This window comes from Carcharodon carcharias, chromosome 2 (assembly GCF_017639515.1).
Source record: "Carcharodon carcharias isolate sCarCar2 chromosome 2, sCarCar2.pri, whole genome shotgun sequence".
Taxonomy (NCBI): Eukaryota; Metazoa; Chordata; class Chondrichthyes; order Lamniformes; family Lamnidae; genus Carcharodon; species Carcharodon carcharias.
The window spans coordinates 144087232-144105650 of record NC_054468.1 but is presented as its reverse complement, the minus strand read 5'-3'; the positions used below and the strand labels follow the sequence as shown (position 1 = coordinate 144105650).

Here is an 18419-nt window from a genome sequence, read left to right as displayed (position 1 = left end):
CCATCTACATGCTGCCCTTTGGTGACATCATCCAAAAGCACGGTGTTAGTTTTTACATATGTACTGATGACACCCAGCTCTTGATTCCTCCACTGTTACTAACTTATCAGACTGCTCGTTTGACATCTAATACTGAATGAGCACAATTTCCTCCAATTAAATATGAGGAAAACTGAAGCCATTGTCTTTGGTTCCACCTAAATACTCCATTCCTTAGCTACTGACTCCATCCCTCTCCCTAGCAACTGTCTGAGGCATAACCCGAATGTTCGTAACTTGGTGTCATATTAGACCCAGAGATGACCTTTCGACCACATATGTGCCATCACTAATTTCCACTTCTGTAATATCATCGGCCACCATCCATGCCTCAGGTCATCTGCTGCTGAAACCCTCGTTCATGCCTTTGCTACATCTAGACTCAACTATTCCAATGCACTCTTGGCAAGCCCTCCACATCTTAACCTCTGTAAACTTAAGATCATCCAAAACTCTGTTACCCATGTCCTTATTCACACTAAGACCTGTCCATCCATCACCCTGTACCTGCTGACCAACATTGGTTCCTAGTCAAGCAAAGCCTTAAATTAAAATCTTATTTTTTTCTTCAATTTTAATTGATCCACCAATGGTGTCCTTGTCTTCAGTTGCATAGGCCCCAAGCTCTGGAATTCCCTCCCTAAACTTCTCAGCCTCTCTTTCCTCCTTTAAGACACCATGTAAAACCTACTTCTTTGACTATGTTTCTGGCATCTGCACTAATATCGCTATATGCGACTCAGCATTAAATTTTGATCAATATTGCTCCTGGGAAGTGATTTTGAATTTCCATTATGTTAAAGATGAATTATACATACCATTTGTTGTTGTAATTTTGGATTGTTCCACATGTGGAAACATTCTCTCCATATCTACCCTATCCAACCTATTCATAATTTTATAAACCTCTCTTAGCCATTCTTTGCTGTTTTTTATATTGTCAATCTTCTGACTGGCCACCATCTTTGCACAATTGTATACTTTTTCTTTAAGTTTGATATATTTAGGTAACCACGGATGGTGGGTCCTCCCCTTGGAATTTTTCTTTCTCGTTGCGACAGATTCTATATAATTCAATGCAAAAGTAATATAATTAAGGACTCGGCTTTGTTTGTTGCTACCCCATAGAGATTCAAGTGCCAGGACTGACTATTACTCCCAAATCCCTTTCTGCTTCAACTATTCCTTCAATTGTATCTTCCAACATTTATTGTCATTTATCCAGGAACAGTAAAGTCCCAGTGCTGCTCAGGCATCAAAGCTGCCTGTCCAACAATTCTTCATACATTATTATTTCATCAGCCCAATGTTGATCGGTCGATATCAAATTACAGTACTTTCAAAACAAGCCTGTTGTCGTTATGGAAATAGAGCGGCTACGAAAGTTCGAGGACGTCATGACGTTGGCCAAACGTATAAGCGCGATGACGTAGATACTAAGTCGTCACCGCGTTGGTGCTTGGTTGGGTTCGGTTTCCGGGGTTAGTCTCGCCTTGTTGGTGTTGGGGTTTTAGGCTGGGTGGCAAGTGGGCCCTGGCGGTGGTAGGGGGGCTTCAGCTTGGTCAGGGGTTGTCTGTCTGTGTGAGGTGTGGAGAGCTTGTTCTTCTACAAGCCCCCCCCCCCTCCAGTCGCTGTGACCGGGGGTTCGAGCCGAAATGGCGACAAATTATTCTCCCAAAGACGATGACGGTGACCAGCACAAGAGCAGGAAGCCGGACAACACTGCGTTTAAGCAGCAACGCCTGCCCGCCTGGCAGCCTATCCTGACCGCAGGCACCGTCCTGCCTGCTTTCTTTATCATAGGCCTCGTTTTCATCCCCATTGGTATCGGCCTCTTCGTCACCTCCAATAATATTAAGGAATTCGAGGTAAGGCCCGGGGTGTGAGCAGCTTGAGCTTTGTCAAGCTGGGGGCTGCAGGAGGGGACAAATGAGGAAGAGCATCAGTCAGCAATAGTTGTTAACCTAATTCTTCTCTCGTATTGTTGGTTAATGATGATAAATTCATCATCATGTAGTCTTTTGTGGGAATGCCGTTTTGCCACAGAATTTAAACCCTGAATTATATTGATGGCCCAAGTACTGTAAACCAGGTACAGAATATTAAAATGTAGTGCATCAAATGATATGATTTCCCAGTTATGATTGGGAACAGTTTTAGTCAGTAATAGGTGACACACTGCTTCTGAATTTGGCCTTGTCTATGCAGACTGAATAGATTATACAGCATATTAAAGGTTTGATTGTGAGCACTTTCAGCCTATCCTAGGGGACCAATAACTTAGATTGTAGAGTCTGAATCTATTTGGGATCCATTTTGGATGATGTTTCCTTCATGGAATTGCCTTCTCTGTATTATCCAAGAACAATCTGAATCAGAAAGTACCCCCATACAGATGTTTACAAACTATCCATGCTTTATTTTTACTGTACCAGTTAATATTGGCTTTATTTTTTGCACATTGTTAGCAAGATCAATAAAGCAAATGGGTTGGGGCATAGTGTGCACTATAAAGAACTAGCAGTCAGGATTTGAGGTACTAGGATTATCTGGAAACTTGGGGGGAAGAAGACTACCTCCAGAGGTAGATCTCATTGCCTCTAACTTCAATTCACTTTTCAGTTTTTTATAATCACGAAAGAGACGACAACCCCATATCTTAATGTAAACCCAAAATACTGCAGATGCTGGATATCTGAAATAAAAACAAAAGGCTGTAAAAACTCAAGTCATCGAGTTCTACAGCACAGAAAAAGGTCCTTTGGCCCATCGAGTCTGAGCCAGTCAAACAAGTACCTAACTATTCTAATCCCATTTTCCATCACTAGGCCCATAGCCCTGTATGCCATGGCATCACAAGTGCACACCCAAATACTTCTTAAATGTTATGAGGGTTTCTGTCTCTACCACCCTTTCAGGCAGTGAGTTCCAGATTCTCACCACTCTCTGGGTGAAAAGATTCTTCCTCACATTCCATCTAAACCTCCTGCCCCTTATCTTAAATCTATGCTCCCTGGTTATTGATCCCTCCACCAAGGGGAAAAGTTCCTTCCTGTCTACCCAATGATAGACAGATTTTTAATCAGTAAGTGAATCAGGGGTTATGTGGAAAAGGCAGAAAAGTGGAATTGAGGATTATCAGATCAACTATGATCTCGTTGAATGGTGACGCAGACTCAATGGGCTGAATGGCCTACTTCTCCTAAGTCTTATGGTCTAACTTAGCAGGTCTGACAGCATCTCTGGAGAGAAACAGAGTTAACGTTTCGAGTCTGGATGACTGTTCAGAATCTGAAGGAGAGTCATACGGACTCGAAACGTTAACTCTGTTTCCCCCTCCATAGATGCTGTCAGACCTGAGTTAGACCATAAGACTTAGGATCAGAAGTAGGCCATTCAGCCCATTGAGTCTGCTCCACCATTCAGTGAGATCATAGCTGATTTGATAATCCTCAATTCCACTTTTCTGCCTTTTCCCCATAACCCTCAATTCCCTTACTGATTAAAAATCTGTCTGACTCCGCCTTGAATGTACTTAATGACCAAGCCTCTAAGCCCTCTGTGGTGAAGAATTCCACAGATTCTCTACCCTCTGAGAGAAGAAATTCCTCCTCATCTCTGTCTTAAATGGGTGACCCTTTACTCTGAGATTATGCCCTCTGGTCCTAGACTCTCCCACAAGGGGAAACCGCCTCTCAGCATCTACCCTGTCAAACCCCTAAGAATCTTTTAAGTTTCAATAAGGTCGCCTTTCATTCTTCTAAACTCCAATAAGTACAGGTCCAACCTACCCAACTTCTCCTCATAAGAAAATCCCTCCATCCCTGGGATCAACCTAGTGACCCTTCTGTGGACTGCCTCCTCCAGTATACCTTTCCTTAGATAAGGGGACCAAAACTGTTCACAGTATTCTAGGTGTGGTCTAACTAGTGCCTTGTATAGTTTTAGCAAGACTTTCCTATTTTTATACTCCATTCCCTTTGAAATAAAGGCCAGCGTTACATTTGCCTTCCCTATTACCTGCTGGACTTGTATGCTAGCTTTTTGTGATTCATGCACAAGGACCCCCAATTCCCTCTGCTGCAGCTTTCTGTGGTCTTTCTCAATTTAAATAATATTCAGCTCTCTATTCTTCCTGCCAAAGTGCATAACCTCACATTTTCCCACATTATATTCCATCTGCCAACTTTTTGCCCACTCACTTAACCTGTCTATATCCCTCTGTAAACTTTGTTATCCTCACCACTTGCCTTCCCACCTATTCTTGTGTCATCTGCAAACTTAGTGGTAGTACATTCACTTCCCTCATCCAAGTCATTATTATATATTGTAAATAATTGTGGCCCCAGCACTGATCCCAGTGGCATGCCACTAGTTAAAGGTTGCCATTCTGAAAATGCTCCCCCCCACTTGTCCCAACTCCGACTTCTATTAGGTAGCCAATATTCTGTCCATGCCAATATACTACCCCCAACACCATGGGCTACCTTATTAAGTAGCCTTATGTGCGGTACCTTATCAAACGCCTTTTGGAAATCCAAATATATTACATCAACTGGTTCCCCCTTATCTATCCCGCTTGTTACCTCCTCAAAGAATTCTAATAAATTCATCAGGCATGATTTCCCCTTCATGAAGCCATGCTGACTCTGCTTGATTATATTATGTATTTCTAAATGCTCTGCTATTACATCCTGTATAATAGACTCTAACATTTTCCCAGTGACAGTTGTTAAGCTAACTGTTTTTTGTCTCCGTCCCTTTTTGAATAAGGGTGTTACTTTGGCAGTTTTTAAATCCTCTGGGACTTTTCTAGAATCTAAGGATCCTTGGAAGATTACTACCAGTGCTTCCACTATCTCTGTAGCTACTTCCTTTAACATCCTAGGATGCAACCCATCATGTCCAAGAGATTTATTGGCCTTTAGCCCCATTAGTTTCTCTAGTACTTTTTCTCTAGCGATAGTTATTGTATTTATTTGCTCCCTGCCTTTTGCCTCTTGATTATTTAGTATTTTTGGAATGCTATTAGTGTCTTCTACCGTGAAGACTAAAGCAAAGTATTTGTTCAACTTCTCTGCCATTTCCTGGTTCCCCATTATTATTTCCCCAGCCTCATTCTCTAAGGGTCTTAAGTCCACTTTGGCATCTCTCTTCTTTTTTATATATTTAAAGAATCTCTTACTGTCCATTTTTATATTTCTTGCTAATGTATCCTCAAGGTTTATTTTCTCCCTCTTTATTTTATTGTTATCTTTTGTTGGTTTTTAAAACTTTCTGAACCCTCTGGTTTACCACTAATCTTTGCCACATTGTTTTTTTCTTTCAATTTGATATTGTTCTTCTCTTCCTTGGTTAACTATAGTTGGTTTATCCCCTTTCTAGAATCCTTCTTCCTCACAGGGAGGTTTCTTTGTTGTGAGTTATGAACTGTTTTCTTAAATGTCTGCCATTTTCTATCCTTTTCTGTTTTTAATCCCACATTTTATTGATTACCATAATCTGTATCGATCTTAAAAGCAATAATCTTGATAATAACGGAGACCTGCAAAACATTTGCTGTCAGCTTAGTATCTTTATTGCAAAAGTAATACTTTACAAGATTTGTAGTTTTTCTTTCCCCTGAGACTTTGACAGAATCAAATGTTCTCACTCTGGAGGGGAAAAAAAAACTACTTAAAGCCGTGCATGTGTAAAAGCCGGTTTAGGAATATAAATACAAATTTTGTCAAAGGCCTGGCTATGTAACTTGTTTATAATCATAAAATGTAAAAGTCTAATTGGGAACTCTTTTCTTCTGAGTTTAAGACAGATTTACACCTGATGGGTTCAATATTATTCGAGGAATAAACTGTATTTCCGTGAAATCGGCCTGTCATAATTTCAGCATCTACCATTGAAGAAAACAACATGCTAACTACCAATCTTGTACCAGGATTCAAGTTTCATAGCAATACTATAACTGCTGCTTTCCTTGAGTCTTTGTGTGGTGGCATGCCCATTAAGAGTTAAACTATGTAGAAACTCTGGAGGATAAAGTGTTTTCATCGTTATCCACAGAATCAATGCTGATGTATTCTTTTAATTCACCGGACAGCTTTTCTAAAACTTTTTCATTCAAATTTAGTGAATCTTCATTTTTAGCATAAAGAATAGCTTTTGAATAATAAGTTATACTAAATAATTGCCCCTCCCCCATGCCATCCCTATCCCATTCCTTTCACCTCCCCCATCCCATCCTGCTCTTGCCATCCCTCTCCCTCCCATCAATCCCATCCATTCCTCACAGAAATAATCTCTCCAGCTAGGGTAACTTTGTTGCTGGGCTTCCCTTACCTCCCACTGTTTTTGTTTTCTACCAAGCTCCCATCTTGCTGCTACCAACCATTGGCAGCCGCATGCATGTCACATGCTCCAGTTTTTCGCATGCCGCACAAGCTTCTGTGCCAGACATACCCACCAATAGCTGTGTCCCTTCAACTGACCAATCAAAACAATATGGACAGACAAAAGCTGAGTATTATTTTTCTTGGAATCGCATTGTATGTATGAGATCTGTAACAATAAAGAAATACTGATGCCATACATAGGGAGGATCAGGTGTTTCTGGGCTATGATTCTACCGAATACGAAGAACTCCAAGTGAATATGACAGATCATTTAGTCTTTGACTGCTTTCCTTTATCAAACAGGAAAAGTCCACTGAGGCCACACAAACAAACACGTTGGTAGCCACCAGAAGTGTGGCTTCCCCTGGATTAGTAAATTTCAAAACATATTGTGGGTTACTAAAAAAAGATTTTGGGTATGACTGAACTATATTCTCGCCGCCTAGATAAGTGGTAATTCACAAATGTTTGTTTACAAAATACAGCCTAAAACCACACTGTTCCCAAATAAGTTGTGATTTGATCTAACCACCACCTTAAAAATAGACGGTGACCACAATCCTAAAACCACTAATGATGAATATATGATAGAAAATGTGACAGGCAGATGGAACACAAGCCTTCTGAATTGACTGTTGGGAGAGATGGGCACCAGATACTATTCAGATAATCCAGTGTGTTTGTATAGAGTTGGCAAGACTTATAAAAACCATAATTGAAGAGTTTGGGTCATCCCCAGAGCAGTATCAGAGTAGTTTATAGCTGGTTGCCTGGAGCGTAACTTAGCCAAGGTTAATTTGACGAAAAAAACAAGTTAATTTCCAGGAAATGCAGAGAAGCTTGAAATATTTTGATGACTAAATCCAACTGGATGTTTAATAAGTTCTATATGTTCTAAGTAATGGAATGTTCTGTTTATTCAAGGTGTGTCTAAGTCCAATTGTATGCTACTCTGTCATTTTGTTCAGTGTTGTGTGTAAACTCTGTAAACGGTGTTGGTTCTGTGTTAACATATCCTTATGAAAAGAATCACTTTTGCTCCAACCCTGAAAGATAAATATTTCTTGATGTTGAAGAGAATTGGTTTTAGAAATTTATTTTCTATGACTCTTCAAACCAGATTGAAAAGTTTTAAGTATTCTCATGAATTTATCATGTGAAATTGCAGTTAACTGATGTTAAGAGCTGACAGAATGCGCTGCGATGTTCTACCTATCCTGCATTGTCAATATAAAGAAAAATACACTGAGAATTATTATATATTTATTTGTTTATATTTTTCACCTGTAACATTAAAAAATGGTGCACATTTGGCAGAACCCCCACGGCTTTCAATTATTGATGTTCCTGCCAGCTTTTATATGTTATAACCATTAACATTAATTATTCCCTCTAACTTTTATTTGTTTCATTATTGTTTTGTTTAGGAGTATAGTTTATCCTGTACCTGTTCCCCTTTAGCATTACCATGTACTTGCTTTTGAATACATACTGGAAACTCTATTGAACATCTCAAAATTACCATTCTGTTTCATTTTTACTGCAGTCACATCATATGCACAGAGTTTGTAGAAATGGATAAATGTAGATACTGCAGATGGAGAAGGTCAGGGATTTCTGGTGTACAATTGTATTTAATCAGGATTACAAGAGAAATGCAGTATCTGTATTTTCTGGAGAAAAGAGCAGATTATTAGCCACTCAGCAGGGTGCGATGTAGTTTTCTGGTAGCTTTCTGGCTGAGTGTGAAGTTGAAATTGCTGAAAATATAGGATAACCAAAAAAAATGAACAATTGAAGCAACCCATCTTAAATAATGTCCCCTTGAAAGAAGAACTAGCAAAAAGAATCAGACTTGCATGTTCGACATTTCACATCTGTCAGAAGGGATTTTACAAGAGAGTCTTATCAAGTGCCTCTGCTTTCCTCATCTAAATTTTATTAAATAGCAAGACTTTTACTGAATTGCCAACAATTAGCTTGGCACACATTTTGGAAACATGCAGGAAGCTATCTATTACCTCATGGGGCAGCATTAAATGGTATCAATACAAACAGATTAACTTTTCTTTCTTCTCATTGTTGTTTGTGCAGTATTGCTGGGCACATAATGGCTTCTGCCTCTGCATACATAACAATCTGTGTGCAGATTATTTTGAGAAATCTGACGTAAGAAGGCACTACATTAATCAGCTTTTTTATATTGTACAGAACACAAATTTGTATTCTGTCCTTGGATTTCTTCTTTACCTTTCAAAATTAAAGGGGCATGGCAAGCTAACTGGACCTGCTGAGTTTTGCCAGGTAATTCTGTTTTTGTTTTGGATTTCCAGCATCCGCAGTTTTTTTGTTTTTATTTTTATAAAAAAAACTTGCTGGCTTAGGGTATCTTACAAAGACACACCTTGGAATAATTGAAAAGTGAGTATTCTATGTGAGGGAAGGAATTTTTTTAAAACAACTTTAGCTTTTAAGTGCAAGAGATTAGGAGATTTAAGTTTGGAAAGAGGTATTGTGACCCTTGAAGTGAGCATACATAGATTTCCCTGGGTAAGCTGATCCACACATCCCATAATACTCAGTTTGTCTAGATAACCAGAAATGAGAAGCCTGATCAATTTTTCAACTTCCTATTCCATGAATGTTAAGTCCAACAGAGGCTGCCCTTGACTGAGAACAACAAACTAGCTGCAGACAGTGATCAAACCTTGGAACATGCAGTTCTGGGTGGCTTGGTGCATACATCCACTGAGCTGTTGAGTAAAGGGTTTTTGTTTAGTATTTTCTGTGCTTTGTTTGCATGGCAAATTTAGTGAATAATTGGATGTTCAAATGTTTCAAAATAGGAACTTATTCTGCTTAGTCAGAAGGCACTGCTGATCCTAACACTGCTAGCGTTCAGAGATGTGAAAAGACTTTTGAACACTGGGTTAATATTTTATAATGGAATGAAACCAACACAATTTTACATCAAATCCTGTACAATTCTATTGGGCCATAGCTTTGTTAATACTAGTTCTTTTGCTTTAGGTTGCAATTGTAGATGAAGTAATATTTGTGTGAGCTATTCTTGATCCAAAATGTGAATGCTATTATGTCATTGAAAGGTAAGTGTGGATTGTAGTGTAATGATTGTTGAGTATTATTATGTTCAGTAAATCATTGTCATGCACTACGATCGTGAGAATGCAGGCTGGCTTTGCAAATGGTTTTGAGATTTTTGATTTCCCCAAGAAACAATTCCCCCACTTTATTTTTTTGATTTTGGTTCCATTGTTCTTTGTCTGGGATTGTGGGATGGCAACCTGCTCCCTATCACTTCTGAGGCAGGCTCAGAGCTGGTATGTAAGAATGATGTAGATTGCCTTGAATAAAGTTTTTCTGGGCTAAGCAGCCCACCTACTGTTGCATTAGGGAAGAATTGGGGAGTGAAGTCTGGTGCGTCCTACTCCTGTAATCAGCATTCTGGATGTACACTTTGAGATGGGTCTGGCTGTACAAAAACTAAATAAGAAACTACAGTGGTAATGTGCCATTTGATTGAACTTCAAGTTGAAAGTACCGCTTTCTCGTTACCAGTGAAACAGTAAAAGAGTTTACAATTTTCTGCACAGCTTGGATATTCTGCTCACTGTTGCCCCACGAAAATGTGCCGTATAGAAAAGTTGTGGTGCTTGTTACCTTAAATTTGCCTGTCAGTTTCTTTGTTTAGTGAGCTCTTTGGCATCTGAGTCAGTTTTGAAGTCTTGGTTCTGTGGGAAGTATAATTGATTTTAGAACTGCCCCCATTCTGTAGATGATGTTTCAGGTATTGTGCTATTGCACTTTCTTTATATTAACACATTTTTAAACCGTTTTTCCAGATTGATTATACTGGCATTGAGCCAAATTCTCCCTGTAACAACTGTGCTATGAATGGTACGTGGAATACAACGTGTTCATGTGAAGTTCACTTCCAGCTGGATCAACCGTTTGAGGTATGAATTTATTACCTATGTATAATCGGTCAATTATGAGAACACGGGTCATATATCCAGGGAGCACTACTTGCTATGACTAGGTCGTGGAGAGGCAAGCAGTTGGTGCACCTCTTAACTGTTCTGTGTGTCCACATGGTGGTAAGAACAAAAGTGGCATTTTTTTATGGTGAGTTGTGCTGCTCGCCATGCTGTTTGGGAGCTCCTAGAGTCTGCTGTGTATCTAACAAGGGCTTAAACCCACAAATGCCAAATGTCCAATGATGGCCACCAACTAGCCTTGTGGCAGTGGGGGGAGCAAATAAATTCTCTTTGGGACTTAGCTGGTTAGAAGATGAAATGCTTGGAGATGGAAGCTCAGAATTAGGTAAAATCACTGTGCTGGACTCAGTAATAGCAAAGCAACATGCACAATTTTCCAATCTAAAGGATGGCTCTCAAATTGAGATAACTTTGTAGATACCGTGTTTATCATATTTCAATGTTCTCACTGACTTTTAAAGCCCTCGAGTGGAAGCTATGTGGTCCTGACGACTTGTTGCTCTTCAATGCCATTAATTTCTCCATTACTGTTATCTTGCTTACATTAATTTTATTAAGTCTCTGTCCCTGATTGAGTAACAGTTTCATTGTGAATAATAGACACCAACATAAGTGTTTCTTCCTATAATATTTCTGTTCCTCATAAAGCTGACAGCACTAGATTAGACTGAGATATTAAGAGCTGTAAAAAACCTTTATCTCTGTGTATTATGATTTATTTATTGTTGCACAGAAATTTTGTTGGTTTTCATTACTAATTAGGGTGCTGGTAAAGCCAGATTTGCAATATTTGGAAGGCAGTTTCGAGAAAACAATTTGCCTTCAAGATGACATTAAATGTGTTGAACATGGTTGGTTTAAAGACTTGGGGTTAAGAGAGTTTTGCAGAGTTAATTTGATTTTAATTGAAATAAAGATTGGGTGGAATTAATAATATAGATGTAAGCAGACTATTTAACTTGAATTCTAAATACAGACTAGAGGTCAAATTTAATGTAATTCAAATGAGACTAGATATTAGAAGACACAGACTTTAAAACACACTGGTTCCTTTTGCTGGTGGGGAAGGGAGGATGATTGGCCTGGGTTGAATTTTGGTTAGTCATGCAGTAGAAGACCAGGTTTGTTCATGGCCTTCAGAATTATTTTGAGATAGTCAACAGTTTTGTCAGCAGAAAGGGAGATTGTAAAATTTGAGTCCAAATCTTGTTACATGGGGAGAGGCCTCTGATGCAGCTTACATCGCTGAAGCATGTCAGAACTCTGGAGGTTCTGACCTGCACACCTCCACAGTACTTTTGTGGGAAATTTAAACTTCCAATTGCCGGTCTGCCCAATTGCTGTGCGATTCCCTACAACAGTGGAATCAGATGTCCAGAAGCACACAGACGACCTTCACCTACCACCCGCCCAGTCTGGCAATGCTCACCTCCCCTGGACAGTGCTCAACCCCTTCCGTGGCCTCCTCACCTTCTGGAATCCCTGGTTCCTGTCCAGCTGATGATGAAAGAGTAAGCATTGTCAGGGAGTGAGGGGATTTGGTCAGGTGAGGTAAGGTTGAATAATGTCAGGCCTTGAGAGAGGCTGAGCATTGTTGGGTCTGAGGGGGAGGGTCTCAGTGACAGTGCTTAGCACTGTCACTGAGGAGAGGTTGTGCAGTGTTGGGGTTGACAGCTCTATTTAAAACAGTGTAAGTCAACGAACTGAAGACAGGCATAAAGGGCATGTCTTCAGTTCGTGACAAGAAAAGGGGACATGAATGCACTGGAATTATGCGTGTCAATTGGTCACCTGACTCTGATCATCCCTGTATTCCTGCTGGAGCCTGCATCAGAATGTGCAACGGTTCTAGCATAAATGTTAAGTGGGCCGATTAAATTGCAATCAGTATCGTACGCTCCCTCTCCAGCACTGACTGGAAGACCTGGGACCTGATGTCAAGCCAGATCTGTGGCCTGATGCTGAAATTGGGTGTATGCCCATGATGTCCTTATGATTGAAGGGAGCAGCAGGTGTATGAGACAATGACTGATGCCCTTGTTCCTGCAAAACAAAGATGCAGTGAAGGAGCAGTTAAATATGATGACAGCAGCATGATGCAGTATTGCTTATTTGGACCTTGAAGCAGTCAGGACCTTTTCTTTTTGAGAGAAATGTCTCTGCAGCATTTAGATAAAATTACATTGGAAATAGTGGTGTGAAGAATCTATTTTGGACAAGTTTATTGAGACTTTTCAGAGTAGTAAACATGTCTGTACACCAGACCCAAGAGTCTTCAGGGAATAACACAATATTAACTCCCTTTTTTAGAAAACGGAGACAGTAATGATTACTGAGGTTTATTAGCATACTGTGTTTGATCTTTAAATTCTTATCTCTTCATAGATTCAACAGAACTGAGTATTTTTCATGTGATTTTAGTGACTTGTGGGACAGTAGAAACAGGATTTTTTTGCTGCAGTAATTATTTAAGTTAAGCAGTAATAGAAATTGGCATAAACCCAGTAGAGGAAATAAGTCAATTTTATTTTTATCCCATAGGGCCCCCATAATCTCAGGCTATTATTCAACATGCTGCTGTTTTTGACATAACATAGTCATAGCCAGATGTAACAATCAATCTGAGTGACCGACGACACAGGACAAGATGATGAACTTGTAGTTTTGACACAGCAAGTTCTATACAATGTTATTTATTTTTCTTGGGTACATCTAGCAAAGGGTACAAGAGGGACTCCATTGAAATATTTTCAAAACCTAACTCAAGGTTACTAACTGGAATTATGAAAGAAGAAAATAACATTAGCCTTGGAGATACATCAGATGAGGCTCAACCATTCTTTCATTGCAGTGCAGTTTGTTGATCACTGTCCCCTGGGCATAGCACAAAAGGTGATTGTACTATACCTATATACTAAATCGAGATGGGTTATATTTACCTCAGTAGTGATAGTGTCCTATGCAACATTTATTAAAAATTTAAATAATTTTCCTTTTAAAGCTTGCTATTGAACCTTTGTTTAAACTTTGTGTATTTTGCAGGGTAATGTTTTCATGTATTATGGATTATCAAATTTCTACCAGAACCATAGACGATACGTCAAATCAAGAGATGACAGTCAGCTTAATGGTGATAAGGCTTCTTTAAAAGTAAGCAAAGTGGAATTGCTTCTGGAATATAATTGTAGCAGCTGTGTATTTATACAGTGAATTTCATTTTGTAGGTAACACTACAAAAAAACTACTGTAATGATTCTGGTAGCATTTAAGCAAGAAATGGAAGAATTAAGTGCCATTTTTTTAAAATCTCTTTCCTCCCAGACTCATTTTTTTTTCCCTATTGGATTTACTTCAAGGAATACATAGAGAATACATGGCAGTTCATTCATTTTGGCATTAGAGCAAAGCTTGAACACTTTCTGACTTCTGTCATTTTAAGCATGAAATGAAATTTTGGCCTTTTTATCACTCCCAATTTGCCTATTTATTTCACGTGACTATAGTGAAGGTTACGGGGAGTTTAATTCCATTTGTTGATATCCTTTGTTGGTAGTAATGGTCAGAGTGCAGCTGACCTGTTGTCATCATCTAAGTGCCATGCTGAATGGTGTAGATGACCACGGTCTTCCAAACTTTCTGATCATAGCAACAGTGGATGTCTTCGTTGTTGGACTCCTGGTTAAGCTAGTCTTTAATATTGTCTAGCTTCTTCCTTTGTTGTGGGCAAGTTGCTCTTCTCCCATTAATCTTTCTGATGATGATGAGGTGCTTCAACCCTTCTGCACATAGAAACATAGAAAAATAGAAGCAGGAGTAGGTCATTCAGCCCTTCGAGCCTGCTCTGCCATTCAATACGATAATGGCTGATCCTCAATCTCAACGCCACACTCCCTCTCTTTCTCCGCACCCTTTGATGCCTTTAGAGTCTAGAAATCTATCTGTTTCCTTCTTGAGTATATTCAGTGACTTGACCTCCACAGCCCTCTGTGGTAGAGAATTCCACGGGTTCACCACCCTCTGAGTGAAGAAGTTTCCCTTCATCTCAGTCCTAAATGATGGCCTATCTCGTATCCTCAGATTGTGACCTCCTGCCACCACAACACCCCCCAGCCAGAGGAAACATCATCACTGCGTCCAGTCTGTCCAGCCCTGTCAGAATTTTATATGTTTCAAAGAGATCTCCTCTCATTCTTCTAAACTCCAGTGAATACAGGCTTTGTTGGCCCAATCTCTCCTCAATCCTGATGACAATCCTGCCATCCCAAGAATCAATCTGGTGAACTTTTGCTGTATTCCACCAATGGCAGGTATATCCTTTCTTGGGTAAGGAGACAAAAACTGTACACAATACTCCAGGTGTGGTCTCACCTAGGTCCTGTATAGCTGCAATAAGACATCCTTACTCCCATACTCAAGTCCTCTCGAAATGAAGGCCAGCTTACCATTTGATTCTTAACTGCTTGCTGCACCTGCCTGCTTACTTTTGATGATTGGTGTACAAAGACACCTAGGTCCCTTTGTACATCAACATTTCCCAATCTATCATCATTTAAGTAATACTCTGCCATTCTGTTTTTCCTACCAAAGTGGATAACTTCATACTTATCCATGCTTTACTGCATCTGCCATGTATTTGCCCACTCACTCAACTTATCTAAATCACCTTGAAGCCTCTGAACACCCTCCTCACCACTCACATTCCTGCCTAGTTTTGCGTTGTCAGCAAGCTTGGAAATGTTACATTTGGTTCCCTCATCCAAATCATTGATATATATTGTGAATAGCTGGGGCCCAAGCACTGATCCCTGCGGTATCCCATTAGTCACTGCCTGCCATTCCGAAAAAGACCCATTTATTCCTACTGTTTCCTGTCTGCTAACCAATTCTCTATCCATGACAATATATTACTCCCAAACCCATGTGCTTTAATTTTGCACACTAACCTCTTAACCTGCAAGGATAATATGTCTGAAGAACTCAATTTGTCATTTTTTGATATTAATTAAGTGTTCTCTTGTTCTTCTGGCCTCATTCAGTACTACTTCGTTTGTTCTTTTCTCTACCCAGCTCACCATTAGGTAAACTGACCTGTAAAAATGCTGATTATCACTAATTAATGCTTTCTGAAGGGAGGAAAAATTTCCAATGTTTGGAATTATGGCTTTTGGATCATGGAATTTCTCCCCTTTAAATGTATTTTCCGATCTCCGCCTGGTACGGGGGAGCCATTATTCATTCCCACCTTATTAATCTGCTGCCAATTCTGACCAGGCTATGACTCACTCAGTGTGATTGGAAGATGCAGAGGCCCTGCCTCCAGTAGCTGCTCCCATTGCAACCTGCAGAGCACCTTCATGGGCTGGGCTATCTTCCTGGTGCTGTCTCTGCTGCAAGAGCTGCTGCTTCTGGTGGAGAATGGCTGCATCTTGTCGCCAAATTCGAGGCCCCATTACCGATGGAATGACTCGTCCTCGACCCAACTGTAGCCTGCTGGTCAGCTTCTAGCTACAGCCCCGGGAGGGAGGAAGATTTCCAGTCCAGTGTGGTCTCTTAGCCTTCCTGCCTTCGGCAGTAGTCACTGCTTTGCATCTGTTCTGGCTTGGCCTGCTTGGGATCCTGGTTCTATCCAAACACCCAGAGATGGAAGAGCCTGTGTTCTCTGGTCCGTTAGGGCCTGAGCCCCGTGCCCGAGCTACTATCCCCGGGAGATGGCTTGCCCTTCCCTGGCAGTGCAGGTCCAAGTGGCGCTGGCTGAGGAGGAGCTGCGGCACCTATTGGCAGGTTTAGTGGCAGTGGTGAGGAGCTGAATCTGGGCAGGTGGGGAAACCTACATTAGGGGCGGGAGGATGTGGAGAAGGAGGAGGAAATGAATGAGTGGGTCTGGGCAAGAAGGAAGGGTTGTGAATGGGAGGTGAATTGTGAGTGAGGGAAGAGTTGAGTAGCTGGGGGAGAGTGGGGGGCTGAGTGAGGGGGAGGGGATTTAGGAAGAGGGTCTGCTGAGTAAGTGTTGATACATGAACTTTAATAACATACTGAAAGTTACTGTGCTGGTTTATTGCTGTTTTGCTTTTGCTGGCATCTCGGGTCAGGTTAATTTTCAAATTATTTTTTATATATGTTCCTTACGGATGTGGGCATTTCTGGCAAGGCCAGCCTTTGTTGCCCAACCCCAACTGCCCTTGAGAAGGTGGGTGGTGAGTTAAAATGGGATCACATTGGAAAATAGTTTGCCAAGCGCTGCTGTACTCCTTTGCTTCGCATGTACATAATTCAGCAAGGTCATGCTCTGTTGTTAGTATGGACTTCATCCTGTATTACATGCACGAATTGAGGTCACTTTGGTGATTTATACCAATGCATTGGTCCACAGTCTTAATAGAAGGGGGAAAATTAGTGTTTTAACCCGTATGAAGCCTAATAATTCCACCCATTTGAAATGGCCTTGAAGCATTTGCGTTTCACTGCAGATCATAAGAAGTGCTTTAATTACATAATTTCTTGTCACACAATTTTTCAGACCTTAGCCTGCAGCTACGCTACCCCTGTTTCTGTCTATATCATTCCAATTTTAGTTTAAAGTACTTAGTTATTTTTTCTTCTAATGGTGCCAAGGGTCCAAGTTGGCAGTTACAGTAACACATTCGTCGAACAAATGCCTCTTTTATTTATTCAGACTTGCACATGCTCATTCTACTATTTTGGATGTATATAGTTGATTAACTTTTCCAAACCAGTTAGTTCCACAATGTGGAAAATAACATATTCTTCAAGCACAAATGAATAGGCGTTTGTTAACAGCTGTTTATTAGGTTGATCTTTGGATTTGTCTCCATTTGGTTACTTTGTTCATTATTGTCAGAGTGGATGCCGTTGACTGCTCTTGCACTGGACTTGGCAGGTGTGGGGACTTTGGAGTGATAATGCTCGAGTTCTCAGTGCTGGGCCTTATAGGGCCAATACAATCATAACTATAATCCCGATCTAAATGTCTCACATTTGCAAAGTCTATTTTTTTTCATTGGGACATACCAGCAATTGGTCTTAGCAAATCTAAAAATTTTGCTTTGAGCTTTCATCAGCAGCATGAAGTTGCTGTGACAGGTGATGGCAATGCTAACACTACCCTACATGATCAATGAAGAAACGGTATACGGGACAATTCATGCATTACTAAATGTCTGGTCCTTGATTAACATATCCAGTATTGTGTGAAAAATAATGGTGTTAAATTTTAATGTCTTGTGTCTAACTGAACAATGCTCAATGGGGTAATTAATGATTTTGCGCTTTCAGACATTTAGGCTTGCAAGACTGTTTTAAACTATGTAACACTAGATTGATGTATTAGTGGGTTTTGGATTGTTTGGGAATGGATTAAGGTGGTTAAGAATATTACTCAACTCAACCTTTTGGCTTAGATACAGTATTTCCTTTCACGTATTAATATCAACGTGTACATGCTTCTTGTCAAGAAACAGCTAATATTTCCTCTAGTCATGCTACTACTTTCATCACATCTGTCTGCTGTCTTTTCTGTCATGGTTGGATCTGGGTATTCATTTTACTCATGAGTCTTTTACTTACATCTTAGTCTTTCAAGTACGGTCTCTAAAGTAGATAATACTGTTGCTTGCTTACCTATTTAGACAACTTGGCAACCTCTTCACTGCAGGACCTACAGTGGATATACTAAAATCAATTCTGTGGTTTGATACTGACCAGTCCGCTTCCCAGCTATTGTCGGGTACCAGCTTAAACTTCAAGCACTTCTCACTAAAAACAGCTCAGTTGTCTGCACATTGGCTTATTTTTCATGTTCACAGTTACTTCTGGATACCCCCAAGGAACCATCTTTAGTAGTCTGTTCTGGCCAAAAATTATCCCTCAACCAGAAAAAAAAGCTGCTGTTTACGGGGTCTTGCTGTGTGCAAATTAGCTGCAGTGTTTCCTACGTTACAACAGTTACTGTACT

At 40.2% G+C, this 18419-nt stretch overlaps 1 protein-coding gene across 1 annotated transcript in view; it reads left to right on the top strand.

Moving 5' to 3' along the window:
* Nucleotides 1-1488: 1488 nt before the first annotated feature.
* Nucleotides 1489-18419, top strand: part of LOC121291813 (cell cycle control protein 50A-like) — a 31438-nt gene continuing 14507 nt past the window's right edge. The window contains exons 1-3 of the mRNA XM_041213402.1: nt 1489-1907; nt 10292-10405; nt 13490-13597. Coding sequence (XP_041069336.1) covers nt 1695-1907; nt 10292-10405; nt 13490-13597 — 435 coding nt within the window. The 5' untranslated portion in view covers nt 1489-1694. The remainder of the gene's footprint in view (nt 1908-10291; nt 10406-13489; nt 13598-18419) is intronic.